We start from the raw sequence: 19,224 nt of genomic DNA, 5'->3' as shown, positions 1-19,224 counted from the left end.
TCTCTCTGTCTCTCTCTCTCACTGTCCACTCTGCCTGTCAAAAAAAAAAAAAGTCACTTGGCCAATAATAATGTAGAAATCATCAATTAATCTGGCTACAAAGTGTGTAGAGTTCCTTTAGACAAAGAATTGCTACCATCCTCCAAAGAAGCTGATCTGAATTATTTTATCCGGGCAGGAATTACATATTTTGCACCTCATAGGCCTCCTCTGGGGTATGGTTGGGGAATGGAGGGTGTGTGGGTGGCTGGGGGAAGGATACTTGATGCCCTGGGGTCCTTAGGTACACTCCTTTTTTTTTGGCACTGGTTTTAATGGTTTGTAAGAAGGGGCAAGTTGTCCCTCAAAATCTTGAAATAAAATCAAAGGAAATTCAAAGCCCAGTTTTGCTAATGGAGAAATAATTATCATCTCTCCACTTTGCTTCTTATTTTCCCACAGGGCCTGCTCAAGGAGTTTGACCACCATTTGCTGTCGGCTGCAGAAGCCTGCAAGCTGGCAGCTGCCTTCAGTGCCTACACACCTCTCTTCGTGCTCACGGCGGTGGTAAGGAGAATGCAACCCTTGCAGAATCTTACCCCAGGAAGCACTCAATACCAGCATGGGGAGGTATAGCCTAATCTCAGAGTTTCCTTTGTGTCCCACCGTTGGCAACTGTGGTAAGACTCCTAGACATCCTGCTAGGAGCCATGCTCATTCATCTCAAGAACATCTTGTTGTCCATCTAGAACAATAACTCCCAGCCTGACTGCACATCAGAATCCTCCAAGGAACCTTTGCAGAATACATATTCCTAGACTCCACCTAGACCTACTAAATGCAGCTCTGTGGGTTGGTACCCAGAAATCTTTAATCTTGAAATGCAGTTGACCCCCTATATCCTTAGGTTCTGCATCCATGGAGTTAACCAACTATAAATTAAAAATATTTGAGAAAATTGCAGCCATACTAAACACGTACAGAATTTTGTCATTATTCCTTCAGCAATACAGTGTTACAATTATGTATATAGTACATACATTGTATTGGGTACTGTAAGTGATCTCAAAAGGATTTAAACTATACATGAGGGTGTGCATGGGTTACATGCAAATACTGTGCCATGTTATAGAACAGACTTGAGCCTCTGTGAATTTTGTTATTTAAGGAGTATTCCAGAAACAAATCCCCACAAACACGAAGGACTACTATTTTCCAGTCAATTCAAATACACAGATGGATTCGGAGACCCCTAATCTATTGTTCTGGCTATTACTAAATGAATGCTGTGCTTGTATGTAGCAGTCTCATTTGCAAAGGGATATATCTGTGTCCCATGTAAAGATTGCTAAAATAAACAGCAGCAACCACAAATCTATGTTCAATCCAAAAGCCTCAGTGTTACAGGAGGTTGAGTGTCCAACCTAATTTCTCACCGCTTCATGCCAGTTAGTCACCAGTTTCCCAGGCCCTTGTTCTGACTCACCAAGACCTCAGGTCCTCAATTCTGTTTGATGGTATGTTTTCCTCAGAACTTTCATGACTGGCATTCATTTTCCTATAATATTTCCAGTGATTTCCCTTCTGCAAAAAGCTGGTCCTGAGTCCAGTTTCCAATTCAAGAACTGATTCTGTATTTGGTATTTTCTTCAGAATATCCGTGGCACCTGCTTGCTGTCATACAGTAGTTCTAATGACTGTCCTCCTGACAAGAAAAATGTGTATCTGTGTGAAGCCAAGGACGCCTTTGAAATTGGCCTCCTCACCAAGAAAGGTGATGAGCCAGTTGCTGGAAAACAGGAACTTCATAGTTTTGTCAAAGCTGCTTTTGGTCTCACCACAGTGCACCAAAGACTCCATGGAGAGACAGAGGTGGTGGGTATTGCAAGTAAGCTCTGTGGTGAAGCTATGGCAAAGCTGTACTCTTTCAGTACTTCCTCCAAAAGTCAGGACAGAGAAGCTCTGTCTCAGGAAATCATGTCTATCATCACCCAGGTCAAGGATCACTTACAAGTTCAAAGCTTCTCAAATCTAGATGACAAATCTTATGTTCCAGAGAGTTTCAAGAGCAGGCTTGATAAACCCATCATGTATGGGCAAGTGGACTTCAAAAAAATCCTTGAAACCTATTCACAGCACCACTCTTCAGTGTGTGAGGTCTTTGAAAGCGCTTGTGGAAACAAACGGAATGATCCCCAAACAGGAGTCTGTATCACTGCTCTGAAAACAGAAACAAAAAACATAGATACTGTGAGTGCCACTCAAGATAAGCCATGTTCTCAAAAAGGCCTGGGAAGAGCTTCCTCCCAAATGGCCAAGAGTGATCAGGAGAAGCTCCGAAAGGTGGCAAGTAGAAACTGGACCCATTCTGGTGCAGTTCAAGGCTCTGTGGATCAAGACATGGAGACTGAGACTGAGCCACCAGGTCACAGTGTTGGGGGGGGAGCTGTTCAGAGCACATCTCTCAGTGACAACCAGAGCTCTAGTTCTTTGTGCGAGTTATCAGGGTCTGCTTCTACAAGCTGGGAGGAAGTGAATTATGAAGTTGATGATTGGTCAGCTAGGAAAGAGACCAGCAAAGAAGAGCATCTTGTGGATACTCAGTGTTCTACAGCCTTGTCTGAGGAGCTGGGGGACAGGGAAGCCAGGGCTGTGCACCCATTGTCTTCAGGTCTCCTTGCTCTCTCTTTCCAGCCATCTAAGGGTGCCAATTTAGGGTCTTCTCAAAGCCAACTGCACCAACAGATGCTCTTGGCCACTTTCCCTTCTCATAACACAGCAGGCTCTTTGCTGGCCTCTGGTGCAGGGCAGACAGAACAAGTTCCAGAAGGTAGTCAGGAAACCAGGAAACCCAGAAACACCTGTGCTCACTCCACGCCTTCACATAGTCCTGCTTTTTGGTTGACTTCTGATTCTGATGGACTCAAGAGCATGGCCACATTTCCTTCAGTCCAAGAAGAAATCTTTGAAATAATAGATGAGTTTCCAGAAGCCAACTGTGATGCTAAAGAGGTGCATGGAAGAGAGAAGGAAAAGGAAGTCAATACAAGAGGCACAGGCCCTACATTTAGAGAAAGCCCCTCCTGGGCTGACCCAGAAGGAGAAACAGCAGAAAGCACAGAGAATGAACCTTTAGATAGTCGTAGAGTCACGGGCAATTCTCTGGGCAACAGTTCCATGTTAACCTGTTGCTCTTTTGCTCCTCGTTGGCCTGTGCAAAATTCTGACTCAGGAAGGCCTGATGACTCCACTGGGGAGCAAGGAATTGATCCTGATGCCTCCACGGTGGATGAGGAGGGCCAGCCACTCAACAGCATAGGTGTTCACGCCACAACTGGACAAGGCTCTTACAGCTCCTGGGTTCTGATGCAGCCACCTGGTCAGAGGGCTGAGAGCCCCAATTCCTCTCTCAGGAGCAGTCCTTTCCCAGTGCTCAGTGAGGACTGCACTACGACGGAAGAAGGAGAGGGACCTGCACACGCGCTCCGCTGCAGCCTGAGCCCCAGCTCTCCCTCGGCGCAGCGGCTCAAATCACCTGCGTTCTTCAGCGGTTCCTCTGAGGGCGAAACCTCGTGGTCCTTTCTGAATTCCAGTGGCAGTTCTTTTGTTTCACTGCCAGGAAAGACAAGGCAAGAGACCCTTGAGGCTCGCACCCTGCAGCCTGAGGACTTTGAAAAACTCTTGGCGGGAGTGAGGCATGACTGGCTGCTGCGAAGGCTGGAGAATACAGGAATGTTCAAGCCCAATCAACTCCAACGAGCACACAGTAAGTACAACCTTTTCAATTGGTACAACCTCAAGAAGCATCTGTGTGTAAGGCCCTCTGAAAAGTTCATTATGTAGATCACTTGGAGCTTGTAAAAGAGAGGTGAGGCTTTCCATGCTGGCGAGTTCCCAGAGAAATGTGTATTTTGGGGATCCCTCTCATGCTGAGCTAGACCTTTATGCTCTATCAAGCAATGAAGCCACTCTGTGATCCCACAAATATTGGGATTTTGCTGTAAGAACACATGAGACCATAAGGGCAACAGGGTTTAGAGCAGCTCCAGATGTTATTCATCCACTCAGCATCATCTGTCTTCTCCACTGATTGTCGTTACCAACCCGCTGAGTTCTGTTTCTTCTCCATTCAAATTCCAGGGGACAGAGTTTGGCCTGGTTAACTACCACCCTTCTGGTGGCAGAGAGGCTCACGCCTGTCCACCTCAGCAGTTTCTTGCCAATCAATGGATTGGCCAGGCACCAAGACCTAGTTCTTTTTGTTTGTTTGTTTGTTTTTGACAGGCATGACAGGCAGAGTTAGACAGAGAGAGAGAGAGAGAGAAAGGTCTTCCTTTTTCCATTGGTTCACCCCCCAAGTGGCTGCTACGGCTGGCGTGCTGCACTGATCCGAAGATCCGAAGCCAGGAGCCAGGTGCTTCCTCCTGGTCTCCCATGCAGGTGCAGGGCCCAAGCACTTGGGCCATCCTCCACTGCCTTCTCGGGCCACAGCAGAGAACTGGATTGGAAGAGGAACAACCAGGACAGAATCCGGCGCCCCAACTGGGACTAGAACCCGGAGTGCCAGCACCACAGGCAGAGCATTAGCCTAGTGAGCAACAGCGCTGGCCAAGACTTAGTTCTTTGAGGTTGATATACAAAATACCATAAACTAGGCAGCTTATAAACAAAAGACATTTATTTCCCTGGTGACAACTTGCTTTCTGGTTCATCAACAGCACCTTTTTTCTGTGTCCTCACATTGTGGAAGAGGCAAGGTCTGTTTTGGAAACAATCCCCATAAGGGCACTGATCCTGTTCCTGAAGGCTTCACCCCCTATGACCTAATTGCCAACCAAAATCTTCTTCTCCTTATCCTATCACCTGTGGCTTAGGACTTGAACACATGAGTTTTTTGAGGGAGTAGCAAGATGTTCATGAGACACAAGCATTTAGACCACTGGTGTCAGTTCTTGCATCAGCAGCTACTTCTTGCTTGAGGATAACAGCCCAATATTGCTTCTCATAGCAGGCAGTCTGAACAAGACCCATGTAGCTTTCATTATGTCTAACATGGCATAAAACTAAAGAAGAGGCAGATACTTGGCCCAGCAGTGAGGTTACCAGTTGGGAAGTCCACATCTCATATCCGACTGCCTGATTCAAGTCCCTGCTCTGCTTCGGACCCAGCTTTCTGCTAATGCACACCCTGGGAGGCAACATATGATGGCTCAGGTACTTGGATCCCTGCCAGTCATACAGGAGACCCAGATGGAGTTCTGGGGACCTGGCTTCAGCCTGGCACAGCCTCACCCCCTTTTTTTAAAAGACTTTTTAAATTTTGGGCTCAATAGGAAGTGGAGCAGCCAGGACTCAAACTGGTGCCCATATGGGATGTAGGTGCAGTGGCTTTACCTGTTATGCCATAACACCCTTCCCCAGCCTCACCTCTTGCAAGCATTTAGGAAATGAAAGCTCTCTCTCTCTCTCTCTCTCTCTTTCTCTCTCACTCTCTCTTAGCCCAAGAATAACATAGAAATGTCTTCTCAACATATAGAAAAACTCTTTGATTGATAAAAAATTATTGCAAAGTGCAAGTCAGAAGAACAAATAAATGCTAATTCTTAGGACCGATGTGGTAGCATGGTAGGTTAAGCCTCCACCTGCGGTGCCAGCATCCCATATGGGCACCAATTCCAGTCCCAGCTGCTCCACTTCCAATCCAACTCCCTGCTAATGGCCTGGAAAAGCAACAGAAGATTTGGGTCCCTGCACCAACATGGGAGACTGGGAAGAAGCTCCTGGCTCCTGGCTTCAGATCAACCCAGCTCCACCCATTCTGACCATTTGGGGAGTGGCTGGCCATTTGTGGGGTGAACCAACAGAAGGAACCATGCTGATCTGAAGCCAGGAGCCAGGTGCTTCTCCTGGTCTCCCATGCGAGTGCAGGGCCCAAGCACTTGGGCCATCCTCCACTGCACTCCTGGGCCACAGCAGAGAGCTGTACTGGAAGAGGAGCAACCGGGATAGAATCCAATGCCCCAACCAGCCTATTGAGCCACGGCGCCGGCTGGAAGACTTTTCTCCCTCTCCCTCTCTCTCTCTCTCTCTCCCCCTTCTCTCCATCTCTTTCTCTCTCTCTCTCTAACTCTGCCTGTAAAAAAAAAAAAAAAAAGGAAGAAAGAAATACTAATTCTCAATCCTGGCAACATATGAGGTTCCTCTGAGGAGCCTTTAAAATTTCCAGAAGTCAGCAATGTAGTGCAGTGAGTTAAGCCACCACCTGAAATGCTGGCATCCCAGGGGCATCCTGTCTTGGAACCCTAGTTCCAGTCCCAGCTGCTCTGCTTCTGATCAAACATCCTGATAATGCACCTGGAAAGACAGCAGAAGATGGCCTATGTACTTGGGCCCCTGCACGCACATGGGAGACCAGGACAGAGCTTCTGGCTCCTAAATTTGGCCCCACCCAACATTGACTGTTGTGACCAGATAGAGAATGAACCAGTAGATGGAAAAGATTGATATCTCCCTCTCTTTCTCTGTGTGTATGTGTGTGTGTATGTGTGTGTGTGTCCATCACTTTCCCATTCAAATAAATAATCTTTTAAACAAACAAACAAACAAACAAAAACTTCCAAACCTTCAACCCAGAGATTCCCACCTAGTGGGTCTGGGATGTGTAGATACAAGCATCAGTATTTTTTGAGAGTTCCAACCAATAATTCTGTGTAAATTCAATAGTGAGGACTTCTGCTTGAAAGTATTACAGGTTTTACCTGCCATTTTAAATTCAGACTAAAATACAGATCAGGTGGTTTCCAAAATAGTAAACTTTTTAGTAATAGAATTTCCTGCTTGCTGTGAGATTCTGCAATTTCGTAATTGCATTTGATAGTTCCACAACGGATTTATTTTAGTCAATTGTTAATATGAGCCAATCTGTGGTTGAAAAATCACCTGAGGGGAAACAAGGTCAGAGCTCTCTCACTGCACCTCCCTTGCTCTGTGTGTGCAAGCTGCTGACCTTCCGTTTCCATCCTCCTCTTCGGACTGAGTCACCCAATTTGGAAACCATCTCCCAAGCTCTTCCCCGCCCTCCCATCCACAGGCATCCCCCCTCCGAGAGCTGGGCTTATCCTAAGTGTTTCCCCTTCTTTCCTCCACTCTCACAACCTAAGCTGGGAAAGTCCTTGTTCACCTCATTTTATACTGGTCACCAAAGTGCTGCCTTTCCTCCTTAGAGCTCATGTTCATCTTTCACTCACAGAGACGCTTTCCTGCTCTGCGCTGTTCTGCTGTTCATGCAGGGCGAAATAACCTTTATTTTTTTTTCTCTTGTCTTTTTCATTTGAATTTGCATCTTTGTGTGGTAGCCACATTTTCTCAATTCCTGGACTTCCCCAACTTAAAACAATTAAGAAAAAATTAAGGTGCGCTTTCATGTGTACGCTAGAATCCCTGGAATTTCAGGAAGCTATCAGGTAAGATTATTTATTTTCCAGGACAGGCACTGTGGTGGAGTGGGTAAGTTGCTGCTTGGGAGCCCCACATACCTGGCTGGAGTCCCAGCTTTTCCACTTCTGATTCAGCTTCCTTCCAGTGGGTGCCCTGGGAAGTAGCAGACAATGACTCAAGTACATGGGTCTCTACCACTCCTATGGGTGACCCAGAAGGAGTTCCTCTCCTGGCTTTGGGCTAGCCCAACCCTGGCTGTTATTTGAGGAGATAAACAGCAAGCAGAAGGTCTCTTTTCTTCCCCCCTTTCAAATAAATATAAATAACCTTTAAAATAGAAACAACCATTTAAAAAGAATTTAGTTTTATTTATTTCTATTTGTGTGATTTGGCATACGTAGTCACTTCTGTCATCTGGCACCTGGATTAGAAGATGCAAGTGCGTATCAGTTGTCTCCAGATGGTCTAAGGTGTTGCTGTTTTAAAACCATTTGTTTTCCCTGACTTTCAGGTAGAAACTCTGGTCTTACTTAACCCTTCGCCGTCACAAATAAGAGATTTTCATGAATCCACAGCTATTCTTCCCTGGAACTTGAAAAGTGTTACCATTTTATTATATTTCACTTAACTTTTTAACAGTAGTCATAGAACAGGTAGAAATTTGAGGAAATATACAAAGAAGTTGAAGACTTCAGGTGAGCTGGTTTAGGGCCTGTGTCACTTCAACTTTATTCGTGACTGGAAATATCCAGTTGAAAATAAAATTCATTTTCATCTTACTTTTTTTCCAGATGCTCTTTTGTTAAAATATTCCAAAACGTCTGAGCTGTGGACAGCCCAGGAAACAGCAGTGTATTTGGGGGAATACCTGCATGTGAAGAAGAAAGGCAGACAAAGAAATGCATTTTGGGTTCATCACCTGCACCAAGAAGAAACTCTGGGGAGGTACTGCTGGAAGACCTCCGTGTCTCCAGTGTAGAATGGACTAAGCTTCCCTTGTATTGAGTAACTGTTCATGACCTTTCAAGAGAGCAGGGGGAAAATGGCCAAAATATACATTTCCAGATTTTTGCTCCTGCTCCCCTTCATAATTTGTCAATAACCGTTACTACATATGAAAGACCCACGTTACATCTACCTTTTTGCTGATATTCTGTATACAAGCTCTCAAAGCCACTGAGGAAAAATTTTTTGCCCCATTGTGCAGATTAGAAAAACAGAATTCCCAGACAAATGGCAAACCGAAGAACCTTGAACTAGTTCACTGACAATGCTGACAAAAAGCTGAACTAGGAAAGCCACAGGGTTTTTTTGTTGGTTTTTTTTTTTTTTTTTTTTTTTTTGACAGGTAAAGATATACACAATGAGAGAGAGAGAGACAGAGAGAAAGGTCTTCCTTCCGTTCACCCCCCAAATGGCTGCTATGGCCGGCGCTGCACCAATCCAAAGCCAGGAGCCAGGTGCTTCCTCCTGGTCTCCCATGCAGGTGCAGGCGCCCAAGCACTTGGGCAATCCTCCACTGCTCTCCCAGGCCACAGCAGAGAACTGGACTGGAAGAGGAGCAACTGGGACTAGAACCTGGCACCCATATGGGATGCCGGTGCCGCAGGCAGAGGATTAACCAAGTGAGCTACGGCGCCGGCCCCAACAATTTTAATTAAATGAGTGAACCTTTAAAAGAAGAAGAAAAAAATGCTGGAAACGCCTGTGAGGCCAGGAATGAACTCTGTCCAGGGATAGAAACAATGACTGAATGCTTTAAGCAACCTCCACAGAAATTTGGGGTGGGGTTGGAATGAGCAAGCAGCTATAACCATACTATACACATGAGAGGAAGAGAGTGCAGAAACTATGCAGGAATAACTTAGAAACTTGGCCACACCTACATCCCTAGAGGAACAGTTGTCTTAAAAAAAATCCCATCCCACTGAGGCAAATGCCTAGAAGATTTTTAGTTCTTGATGAAAACTGAACACAAACTCACCAGAGAAATTAGTAAGCAGAAGATGTCCTCATGAGATGTGAGGTCTACTTTTGCACCATTTGTATATTTAAAAAATCTATAATCCAAGGTTTTTTAAATGCACCTTATTCTTCACCCAAATCCAAATAATGTTTAAAAAATAGAAAGGGAGAGAGAAAAATTTGATATCTCTTTAGACAGTAAAAGTATACTTAAAAATTAAAAAGGGGGGGGGCGGCGCCGTGGTTCACTTGGCTAATCCTCCGCCTGTGGCCCCAGTACTCTGGGTTCTAGTCCCAGTTGGGGCACCAGATTCTGTCCTGGTTGCTCCTCTTCCAGTCCAGCTCTCTGCTGTGGCCCGGGAAGGCAGTGGAGGATGGCCCAAGTGCTTGGGCCCTGCACCTGCATGGGAGACCAGGAGGAAGCACCTGGCTCCTGCCTTCGGATCGGCTCAGCACCCCAGCCGTAGCAGCCATTTGGGGGGTGAACCAACAGAAGGAAGACCTTTCTCTCTGTCTCTCTCTCTCTCTTACTGTCTAACTCTGCCTGTCAAAAAAAAAAAAAAGTTGATTGTAATTGTAACTGTAACATGTAACTGCCCTTACTGGGCCCCAGACCCTGTTTTAAATTATGTATACACTAATTCAGTCAATTCTCACAGGGTCTATGAGGTAGACACTATTATCATCTCCACTTTGCAGATAAGGGAATGAGGCAGAGAAGTGTTGAGAAGCTTTCCCACAGTCACTCAATGACAGGTGTTGTGAGATGAGGTGTGACCCCCCACATCCCCAAATGTATGTTTAAGTTCCAAGTCCCTCAACTTAGCATGGTGTTTAGCAATAGAATCATTGCAGGTGTAATTGGTTGTTAAGAGGAGGCCATGCTGGAGTTGGGTAGGCCTCACTCCAGTACAACTGATATCCTTATAAAAAGAGGAACTTTGGAGATAGACATGCACACAAGGAGAATGCTATATGAAGTCTGTAGTTTCACGGCCACAAGGTGAGAACTGTCAGAACCAAGGAAAAAGGCCGGGACAGATCCTTCCATGTGCCCTCAGAGGGAGCGTGGGGCCCTGCTGGCACTTTGATCTTGGACTTCTTGGCCTCCAAACTATGAGAGAATCAAATTTTTTTTGCTATTCAAAACACTCAGTTTGTGGTATTTTGTTACAGCAGCACTAGGAAGCTAAAACACCAGGATACATCAGGAGGGTCTGAGATGAGAAATAAATTGAGGAAAAGAGACATAGAGAATGGAGTGAGAGTTAAGCATACATCTGATGAGAATACAACAGAGCAGATAGAAAAGACGTCATATTGGAGTAGATAATTTCTGGTTATTTTCCAGAATTACTAAAAATACATTAGTCTTTAGATAGAGGAGTGACAGTGAATCCTGAGGAGGGTAGAAAAGGAAGGAGGGACGCACTCCTGATCCACAATAGTTAAACTTCATAACACCAAGGGCAAAGAAGCAACTTTAAAGCAATCAAAGAAAAAAGACAGTTTACATACAAAGAAATATCAATTAGACTTACTGCTAATTTCTTGACTGCAGTTGTGGAAATCAGAAACATTGCAAGTCTGCAAACTTAGAGATACTTTCTCTTCCGGAGGAAGGCAAAATAAAGACATTTTCAGATTAAAAGAAAAAAATGCGCATTCACCGCAAATAAGTCCTTACTAAACAAAGCATGAGCCTACAAAATGGTGTAAGACGAAAGATGAGATAGGCCTCTATTCCTAAATTGCTGCTCTGTACCTAGGCTTGAAGGCCCTTGGCAGAAAGCTCAGGAAATGCTTCGGTGCCAGCACTCACAGGGTTGGCCCTTTGGTGCACATCATTAGCCTCAGTCAACAAATGAAAGTTCTTTTTGAATATTTAAGTTTATTTATTTTACTTACTTGAGAAGCAGAGAGGAAATGCTCCCTTCCACTGGTTCTCTTCCAAAATGCCAACACTGATTCTCTGGGCCAGGCATACCCTGGTTGCTGGGAACTTGATCCAGGTGTCCTGTGGAAGGTAGCAGGAACCCAACCATTTGGGTCATCACCTGCAACCCACCAGGTTGCCCATTACCTGGAAGCTGGAATCAGGAACAGAGCCAACACTCAAACCTAGGCACTCAGATATGGGATACAGGCATCCCAAACATCGTCTCAATTGCTAGACAAATGCTCACCCCCAGATGCAAGTTCTGAATTGGTTTGACACCTCTGTAGGTCTCAGGGCAGGACTTCCTGCAACACTGAGACCCTCCCTCCCTGTTGTGATTGGTGCTCCTCTGCAGATTGACTTCTTTTTGTTGGTGGTGGTGGTGGTGATTTTAAAAAGATTTTATTTATTTGAGAGGTAGAGTTACAGAGAGAGGGAGAGACAGAGAGAAAGGTTTTCCATCCACTGGTTCATTCCCCAAATGACTGCCTGCAATGGCCAGAACTGAGCTAAAATGAAGCCAGGAGCCAGGAGCTTCATCCTGGTCTCCTGCTCAGGTGCAGGGGCCCAAGCACTTGGGCCAACCTCTGCTGCTTCCAAGGCCATAGCAAAGAGCTGAATTGGGAGAGGAGCATCCAGGACTAGAACCGGCGCCCGTATGCTATGCTGGTGCTGCAGGCAGAGGCTTAGCCCACTACTCCACAGCACTGGCCCAGGTTGACTTCTGATACCACACAGGTAACCCCCACTGTCAGGTTTCCTTTCTCATCCTCATGAATGTGAAAGCCGCTCTCTCCTTGGATTACATATTGGATTCATAGATTTCTAGAAAGGGTTTACTCTGATTTATGTCTATGACTCAGACAATTCCATCTGATTTTTGGAGATCACCCTGGCAACATGTGATACTGCTCATCAATTCATACGATCTCATCCCAAGTATAAAGTACAGTAAAGTATAACACTGCTTTGCACTTTTTAACATTTCAGGTTTACCTCATTTATCTTCTCTTCCCAGCTATGTGATAAGTCCTTGAAATAGACAAACCATGTCTCACACTTTCTTTAGAACAGGAGCAGATAACCTTTTTCCTTCCAAGAGTCATTTGGATATTTATAATATCATTCATGGGCCATACAAAAGTATCAACTCTGGTCTGGCATTGATGCATAGCAGGAAGAGCTGCCGCCTGCCACGTGGGCATCCTGTAAGGGCACCAATTCATGTCCTGGTTGCTCTACTTCTGATCCAGCTCCCTGCTAGTGGCCTGGGAAAGGCGGCAGAGCCTGGCCCAAGTGCTTGGTCCATTGCACCCACGTGAGAAATCTGGATGAAGCTCCTAGCTCCTGGCTTCAACCTGGCTCTGTCCTAGCCATTGTGGCCACTTGGGAAGTGAGCCAGCGGTGGAAGACCTCTCTCTTTTTGTCTTTCCCTCTGTCTCTGTAATTCTGACTTTCAAATAAATAAATATATCTTCTTTAAAAAGTATAAACTTATATAAACTGATATATTGAATTTTGAGCCCCACCTGTGGTTGCCTTGGCAGGGCCAAACCAGAGGATTCCAGGGGCCCAAGCTGGGCATTCCCCACCCCTGCGACATTCAGCACCAACACAGTATTATGCACAAAATAGGTGTTGATGGAAAGTAAGCATTTGCGGAGATGAATCATAAAAGGAAAGAATAGAAGAAAGCTTGACCAGTAGAAGGCCACTGAAGATAGTGGAAGATCTGGCTCCAGGATTAATGTACTTCCAAGCACTCCACGCTGACCGCTTTGACTTACCCACACAGTCTGGAGACTTTCCCTTTTTTTTTTTTTTTTTTTACAGGCAGAGCAGACAGTGAGAGAAAGACAGAGAGAAAGGTCTTCCTTTACCGTTGGTTCACCCTCCAATGGCCGCCACGGCTGGCGCGCTGCGGCTGGCGCACCATGCTGATCTGAAGCCAGGAGCCAGGTGCTTCTCCTGGTCTCCCATGGGGTGCAGGGCCCAAGCACTTGGGCCATCCTCCACTGCACTCCCTGGCCACAGCAGAGAGCTGGCCTGGAAGAGGGGCAACCGGGACAGAATCCAGCGCCCCGACCGGGACTAGAACCCGGTGTGCCGGCGCCGCAAGGCGGAGGATTAGCCTAGTGAGCAGCGGCGCTGGCCTACTTTCCTTTTATAATCCCTGTCATTCCAGGTCAGCCAGCATCATTCACGTTCCATTTCTAGTGACTTTCACAGAATTATTTGAATCATAAGATAAGTCACAGTAATTAATGTTGGTTGTCCAAGGCAGAGAAGAAATAACATCATTCAAGCATTTTCGCATCCTCCTTTTAGTCTCGTCTCTCTTGTTCTATAGTAAAGGAGATCCCTCTTGCATTTCCTAGGTATGTTGGGAAGGAATATAAGGAGGAGAAGGGACTCTGGCCCCACTTCATCGATGTGGAGCGGCAGATGACAGCACAGCACTACGTGATGGAGTTTAACAAGAGACTCTATGAACACAAGATTCCAACACAGATATTCTACATCCCATCCACAATATTACTGGTAAGATTAAAGAAAGCAAAGGTTCATTTCAACAGACTTATAATTATTTACTAGGTTAGATTTATATTGTCAACCTCCTCCCTCCACTGTCATTCTGAAAACATCTCGTCAACTCAGGGAACAGCTACTTCATCTGCCTCATCTACTTTGTCCCCTAACTGAATTGTTCTTATCTTCCAAATCACACTTGCTTGGCAGCTGGTCCTGGGATCTGATCCTACATGGTCAAATTAGTATTTTTTTAGGAAATTTTCCTTTGGTGTTGTCTCTGTGCTTCCAGAAGGTGAAAAGACCCTAAAGATCCAAATTAGTACACGTTATCCCCTCATCATGATGTACAGATCCCCTGTTTGACATCTGGTGGCCCCCTTCCCTGGCAACCAGGTGATACAAGCTGTAGCTTAACACCTTTAGTAAGAAAAATTATTATTATCCCTTTGCTTACAAATAGTTTTAATCATTAAGAAGTTCCTAGATTTTGCCCAAGTATATCTTCCTCTAGTTTCCGCCCATGGAAGACAGCTCCGTCTTTTGGGACCAATGAGACCAGTCTCTCAATCAAAGTAGCCCTTAAAATAGAGAAAGGCAACTCTCCTCACTGAGTCTTTTCTTCTCTAAAGGAACACCTTGCTCCCCCAAATACATTAAACCATTAGCGCATTCACATTTAAAATTTTTTCCATCGGCCAGAAATAATTTTGACCCTTCATTTACTACTCATATTATAATGGGTGTCATTCATGTTTCACCTTCTTTATGTCACATACAATACCAGGTTTTTACAAATGTTAACTCTAACCTCCAAAACAGCTCTACAAAGTACATCACATCCTGCATAAATGCTTGAGCTGGCATTTCAATGCGGAGTTCCAGTGAATGATCATTGCTGTGTTCCCTGACAGAATAGATCATTGTATGGCCTAATTTTCCTTGGTAAACACTTCAATATATGAAGAATAATAACTTTAAGGGGCTAGCACTATTGTGTAGTGGATAAAGCCGCCGCCTGCAGGGCCAGCATCCCATACGGGCGCCAGTTCAAGTCCTGGTTGCTCCACTTCCGATTCAGCTCTCTGCTACGGCCTGGGAAAGCAGTGGAAGATGGCCCAAGTCCTTAGGCCCCTGCACCTGAGTAGGAGACCTGGAAGAAGCTCCAGGCTCCTGGCTTCAGATCAGCTTTGGCCCTTGAGGCCATTTGGAGAGTGAACCAGCGGATGGAAGACCTCTCTCTCTCTCTCTCTCTCTCTCTCTTTCTCTCTCCCTCTCTCTCTCTCTCCCTCTCTCTCTGCCTCTGCCCCTCTGTAACTCTGCCTTTCAAATAAATAAATAGATCTTTAAAAAAAGAATAATAACTTTCAGTCCTATTATTTGCCACATACAATGCTAAACACTCTACATGAATTTTCTCATCTAATCCAACAAAGCTAAAAGGCAGTCATTGTTATACCCATTTTGCAGATGAGGAAATTGAATCTTGAGAAGCAAAGCAATAAGCTCCTAAGTGGCAGAGCCTGTATTCAAATTGAGAACTACCCAGCTGCAAAGCCTGTGGCTTTTACCGTTGTGCTATGCTGTCTCCTATTTCTGTTTTTCAGATTTTGGAAGGCAGGACGATAAAGGGGTGTGTCAGTGTGGAACCATACATGCTGGGAGAATTCGTAAAATTATCAAATAATACAAAAGTAGTGAAAACAGAATACAAAGCTACAGAATATGGCCTGGCTTATGGCCATTTTTCTTATGAGTATTCTAATCATAAAGACGTTGTGGTTGATTTACAAGGTACGTGAAATTGGAGGTAATTTTCTATGTTGAATATTAACTGTATATAAGTGTGAAGTGTTATAACTAATTATTATTTAGTAGATTGTTCAGCATATGGGCTACTGTTTAGAGTTAAATTAGTTGATTTTACCCTTTATAGCAGGTGATCTCTGAAAGAAAAAAGACGTCTAGAATTTCTCCAGTTACCTAAGGTGCGGTGTGATCAGTGACAAGCTCTGGCTCATATTCTGTTGGACTTAATTTCAGAGCAAATTCATAGCACCTCTTTTATTCCACAGAAGTGGGTTTAAGTGATATAGCATACTTTTCTGTATAAATTTTATTTATTTATTATGTGAAAAGCAGAGAGAGAAAGAGAGAGAGAGTGCGCACTCTCCCATCCACTGACTCATGCCCCAAATTTCTGCAACAGCCAGGCTTAGGAGCCAGAAACTTAATCCATGGCTCCCACATTGGTGTCAGGGACTCAATACTTGAGCCGTCACCTGCTGTTTAATGATCATGCATTAGCAATAAGCTGGAACTGCAGGCATAGCTGGGAGCCGAACCTAGGCACTCGGGTATGGATGTGGGCCTCCCAAGTAGCATGTTCACTGCTACACTAGATACCTGTCCCTCAAATTTCCCAACACCACATTTTTTCATGTGTCAAAATCTCTTTTCATGTTTGCTTTTCCTCAGTCCTTTATCATTTTTAGAAGAGCAGCATTGGGGCTGGAGCTGTGATGTAATAGATTAAGCATCCATGCAGCACCAGCATCCCTTATAGGTCCAGATTCTAGTCCCAGCTGCTCCACTTCTGATCCAGCTCCCTGCTGATGGCCTAGGAAAGCAATAGAGTATGGTCCAAGTGCTTGGGCCCCTGTACCCACATGGGAGACTTGGAAGAAGCTCCTGGCTCCTGGCTCCTAGCTTTGGATTGGCTCAGCTCCGGCAATTGTGGCAGTTTGGGGAGTGAATCAGCAGATGGAAGACCTCTCTTTCTGTAACTACGCCTCTTCTCAAGTAAATAAATAAATCTTAAAAAAAATAAAATAATGAAAAATAGAAGTGTGGCATCAAGTTCCATAATTGGGATCATTATGGAGTAGAAAGCAGTGTAAACTTAAACCTGACTTTTTAAAAAGTCAACGTTAATATTTTTCCTTTGTTTCAGTTTATCTGGCATTATAGTCATCAAAATTATATTAGTGAATACTCCATATTGTTAATGACAATTGAGATTTATTATTTCTAGTTGATTCCATAACCACCCAGGACTTTCTGTGTTTCCCTTCCGTAGCATTTATCCTTCCCTGTCATATTACATATTATCCTTATTTATAACACTGATACGTCCCCTTCACAGGAATGGTAGCTTAGTGTGTTCAGATTTATGATGACCTTCTCTTCACTGCTGTATCTCCAGTGCCTGGTGCAGAACTTGGCACAGAATCTGCATTCAACAAGCATTTATTGAATAAAAAGCTGAACATATGAATTAATGAGTAAGGCAACAAAGAAATTTCTAAATGACAAAATACTCAATCTTAAGATTTTAATAAATATTCTAAGTGTTTTATTTCTCTCTAATTCCTTGAAAATTGGTGATTAGAGTACCTCATATTTGAAAAAATAATTATTCAATATTCAGTTCTCTCTTTTAAACCCATTATTGGAATATGCAGCCCAGATTCCTTAGCAGAAATTTTCTAAATATAAACAAGACCAGGATGCAGTTAATTTTTTAAAGTTATCTATTTAAGAGTGTGTACATATGTGCTTATGTAGTACATGTATGTGTGTTCATGTATGTATTTGCTTCAAAATGCTTGACTGACACTTATGGGGATTTAACACTCAGACTATTCATTTCTCTTTTAGGATGGGTGACTGGTGATGGAAAAGGGCTCATCTACCTCACAGATCCCCAGATTCACTCTGTTGACCAGAAAACTGTTGCTACCAATTTCGGAAAGAGGGGAATTTTTTACTTCTTTAATTACCAGCATGTGAAATGCAATGAAATCTGCCACCGCCTTTGTTTGACTAGACCTTCAATGGGGCAGCCAAACAATCCACAGACTACGGACTGGTGATGTGACACACCATGATTAAACAGACCGCAGTGCTGCCCTCCAGGATCCTCTTCTCCCTCCTTCCAGGCACACAGTGTATGGTCCAGCCTGGTCCTTCTGTATTTTCAAGGGACCACAGTTGTGGCTCTGGCCAGTGGTTTGTGAGAGACTTAGAGGAATGTCATGGTCAGACCTGCATTTAGTTCCAGTGAAAGATCCTGAAGTCAGTGATCCTTTGCCAGAATCATCAAGAAAGTATGGTCAGCCAGACAGGTGTTTGACGTCCCAAAGATGCCATTTGGGAAGCTCCCGTCGCATTCAGAGTGCCTAGATTCATGTCCTGGCACTGCTCCTGATTCCAGCTCCCTGCTAATGTGCACCCTGGGAGGCAGCAGAAGATGGCTCTAGTGGTCAACTCTCTGCCACCCACATGAAAGACCTGGACTGAATTACAGACTCCTGGGCACCAGCTTCAGCCCATCCCCAACCTTGGCTGTGTTGGGCATTTGGGGAGTGAGCCAGCAGATGGGGGATCTCTTGTCTTTCAGTCTCTTTCTGCCTTCAAATTAAATGGATAAATAAATACATTTTAATGTATTCAAAGGTAGCTGCTTATAAGCATAAGCTTATAAGCTTTTCTCATAGAAAAGAGACCCATTGACCCATGATGGATACAAAGCACTGCTGAGAAATAAACTTTTATTGTTGAAGTCATCAAGATTTTGAAGCTTTTCCCACTGTGTTTCAAAACTGTGCAGTTGCTGTTTGTCCTGTTGATTTAGGTCCTTATATAGGAAAACATTCAGCTTTTTTCTATTTATCTTTTGAGTGCATAAAACTTTTATCCATGAAAACCTGTATATATGAGTATAGTTGAATCTATCATTCTTTTCTTTTATGGCCTCTTGGTTAAGTATAATACTCAGATCGTCCCTATACTCTGAGTTTCTTTCCTTTTTATTCTCTGATATTTTCTTCTAGTATGTTTAAATCTGTGAATGGTTGTGATAGGAAAATGGGCCATGGTCAGAGCCACCACTGTCCCCCTTTGCCCACAGAAATCAGGCAGGTCTTTTGAAAGAAATGTACAAAATGCACAGAAGGGGGACTGGTTAGATAAGCCAGTTCTCATTCCGCAGTGACTCCCTGCAGTCATAACTGTGCTCACCGTGTCCCGATGCCACTCTTTACTCTATTTTCCTCAGCCTGATCTGTCACTGAAGGCAGGCTTGCCGGCTTACCTGGAGGTGGGATGCAGTCCAGCCTGCATGAGGAGTCTGAATCTTCGATAGTTCCGTTTGCGATTGCAGCAGGAGGCTCTTCACAAGCACAACCCACAACTGTGGCAAGGGAGAGTCATACCCATCTCCTGCGGGGGAAACACAACTGAAAGACACCCTGGCTCCCACCCTCTGCATCTGTCACTGTGCTTACACTGAAGCCATGTTCTGGCCAGTGTTGTCTTAGCCAGGAAAATTGGTCTGCAGTTCTCTTTCTTTGTTGCATCTTTTTTAGGTTTAG

General features: G+C 44.5%; 1 protein-coding gene across 7 annotated transcripts in view; it reads left to right on the top strand.

Moving 5' to 3' along the window:
• The window catches only part of ALPK1 (alpha kinase 1), a 177,325-nt gene extending 158,904 nt beyond the window's left edge, over nucleotides 1–18,421 (top strand). For 5 of the 7 annotated variants that reach the window (XM_089302927.1, XM_089302929.1, XM_070047741.2 and 2 more), the window contains 6 exons: nucleotides 442–546; nucleotides 1,633–3,745; nucleotides 8,208–8,361; nucleotides 13,699–13,861; nucleotides 15,457–15,643; nucleotides 17,510–18,421. In XM_089302927.1, the coding sequence (XP_089159053.1) occupies nucleotides 442–546; nucleotides 1,633–3,745; nucleotides 8,208–8,361; nucleotides 13,699–13,861; nucleotides 15,457–15,643; nucleotides 17,510–17,724 (2,937 nt within the window). In that variant the 3' untranslated portion in view covers nucleotides 17,725–18,421. The remainder of the gene's footprint in view (nucleotides 1–441; nucleotides 547–1,632; nucleotides 3,746–8,207; nucleotides 8,362–13,698; nucleotides 13,862–15,456; nucleotides 15,644–17,509) is intronic. The other 2 variants (XR_016212297.1, XR_011378302.2) reach the window with 1 other exon arrangement.
• Nucleotides 18,422–19,224: the final 803 nt, after the last annotated feature.

The sequence above is a fragment of the Oryctolagus cuniculus genome, chromosome 8 (genome assembly GCF_051225735.1).
Source record: "Oryctolagus cuniculus isolate XC-2025 breed Fujian yellow rabbit chromosome 8, ASM5122573v1, whole genome shotgun sequence".
Taxonomy (NCBI): domain Eukaryota; kingdom Metazoa; phylum Chordata; class Mammalia; order Lagomorpha; family Leporidae; genus Oryctolagus; species Oryctolagus cuniculus.
This window is presented reverse-complemented; position numbering and strand designations above follow the sequence as displayed.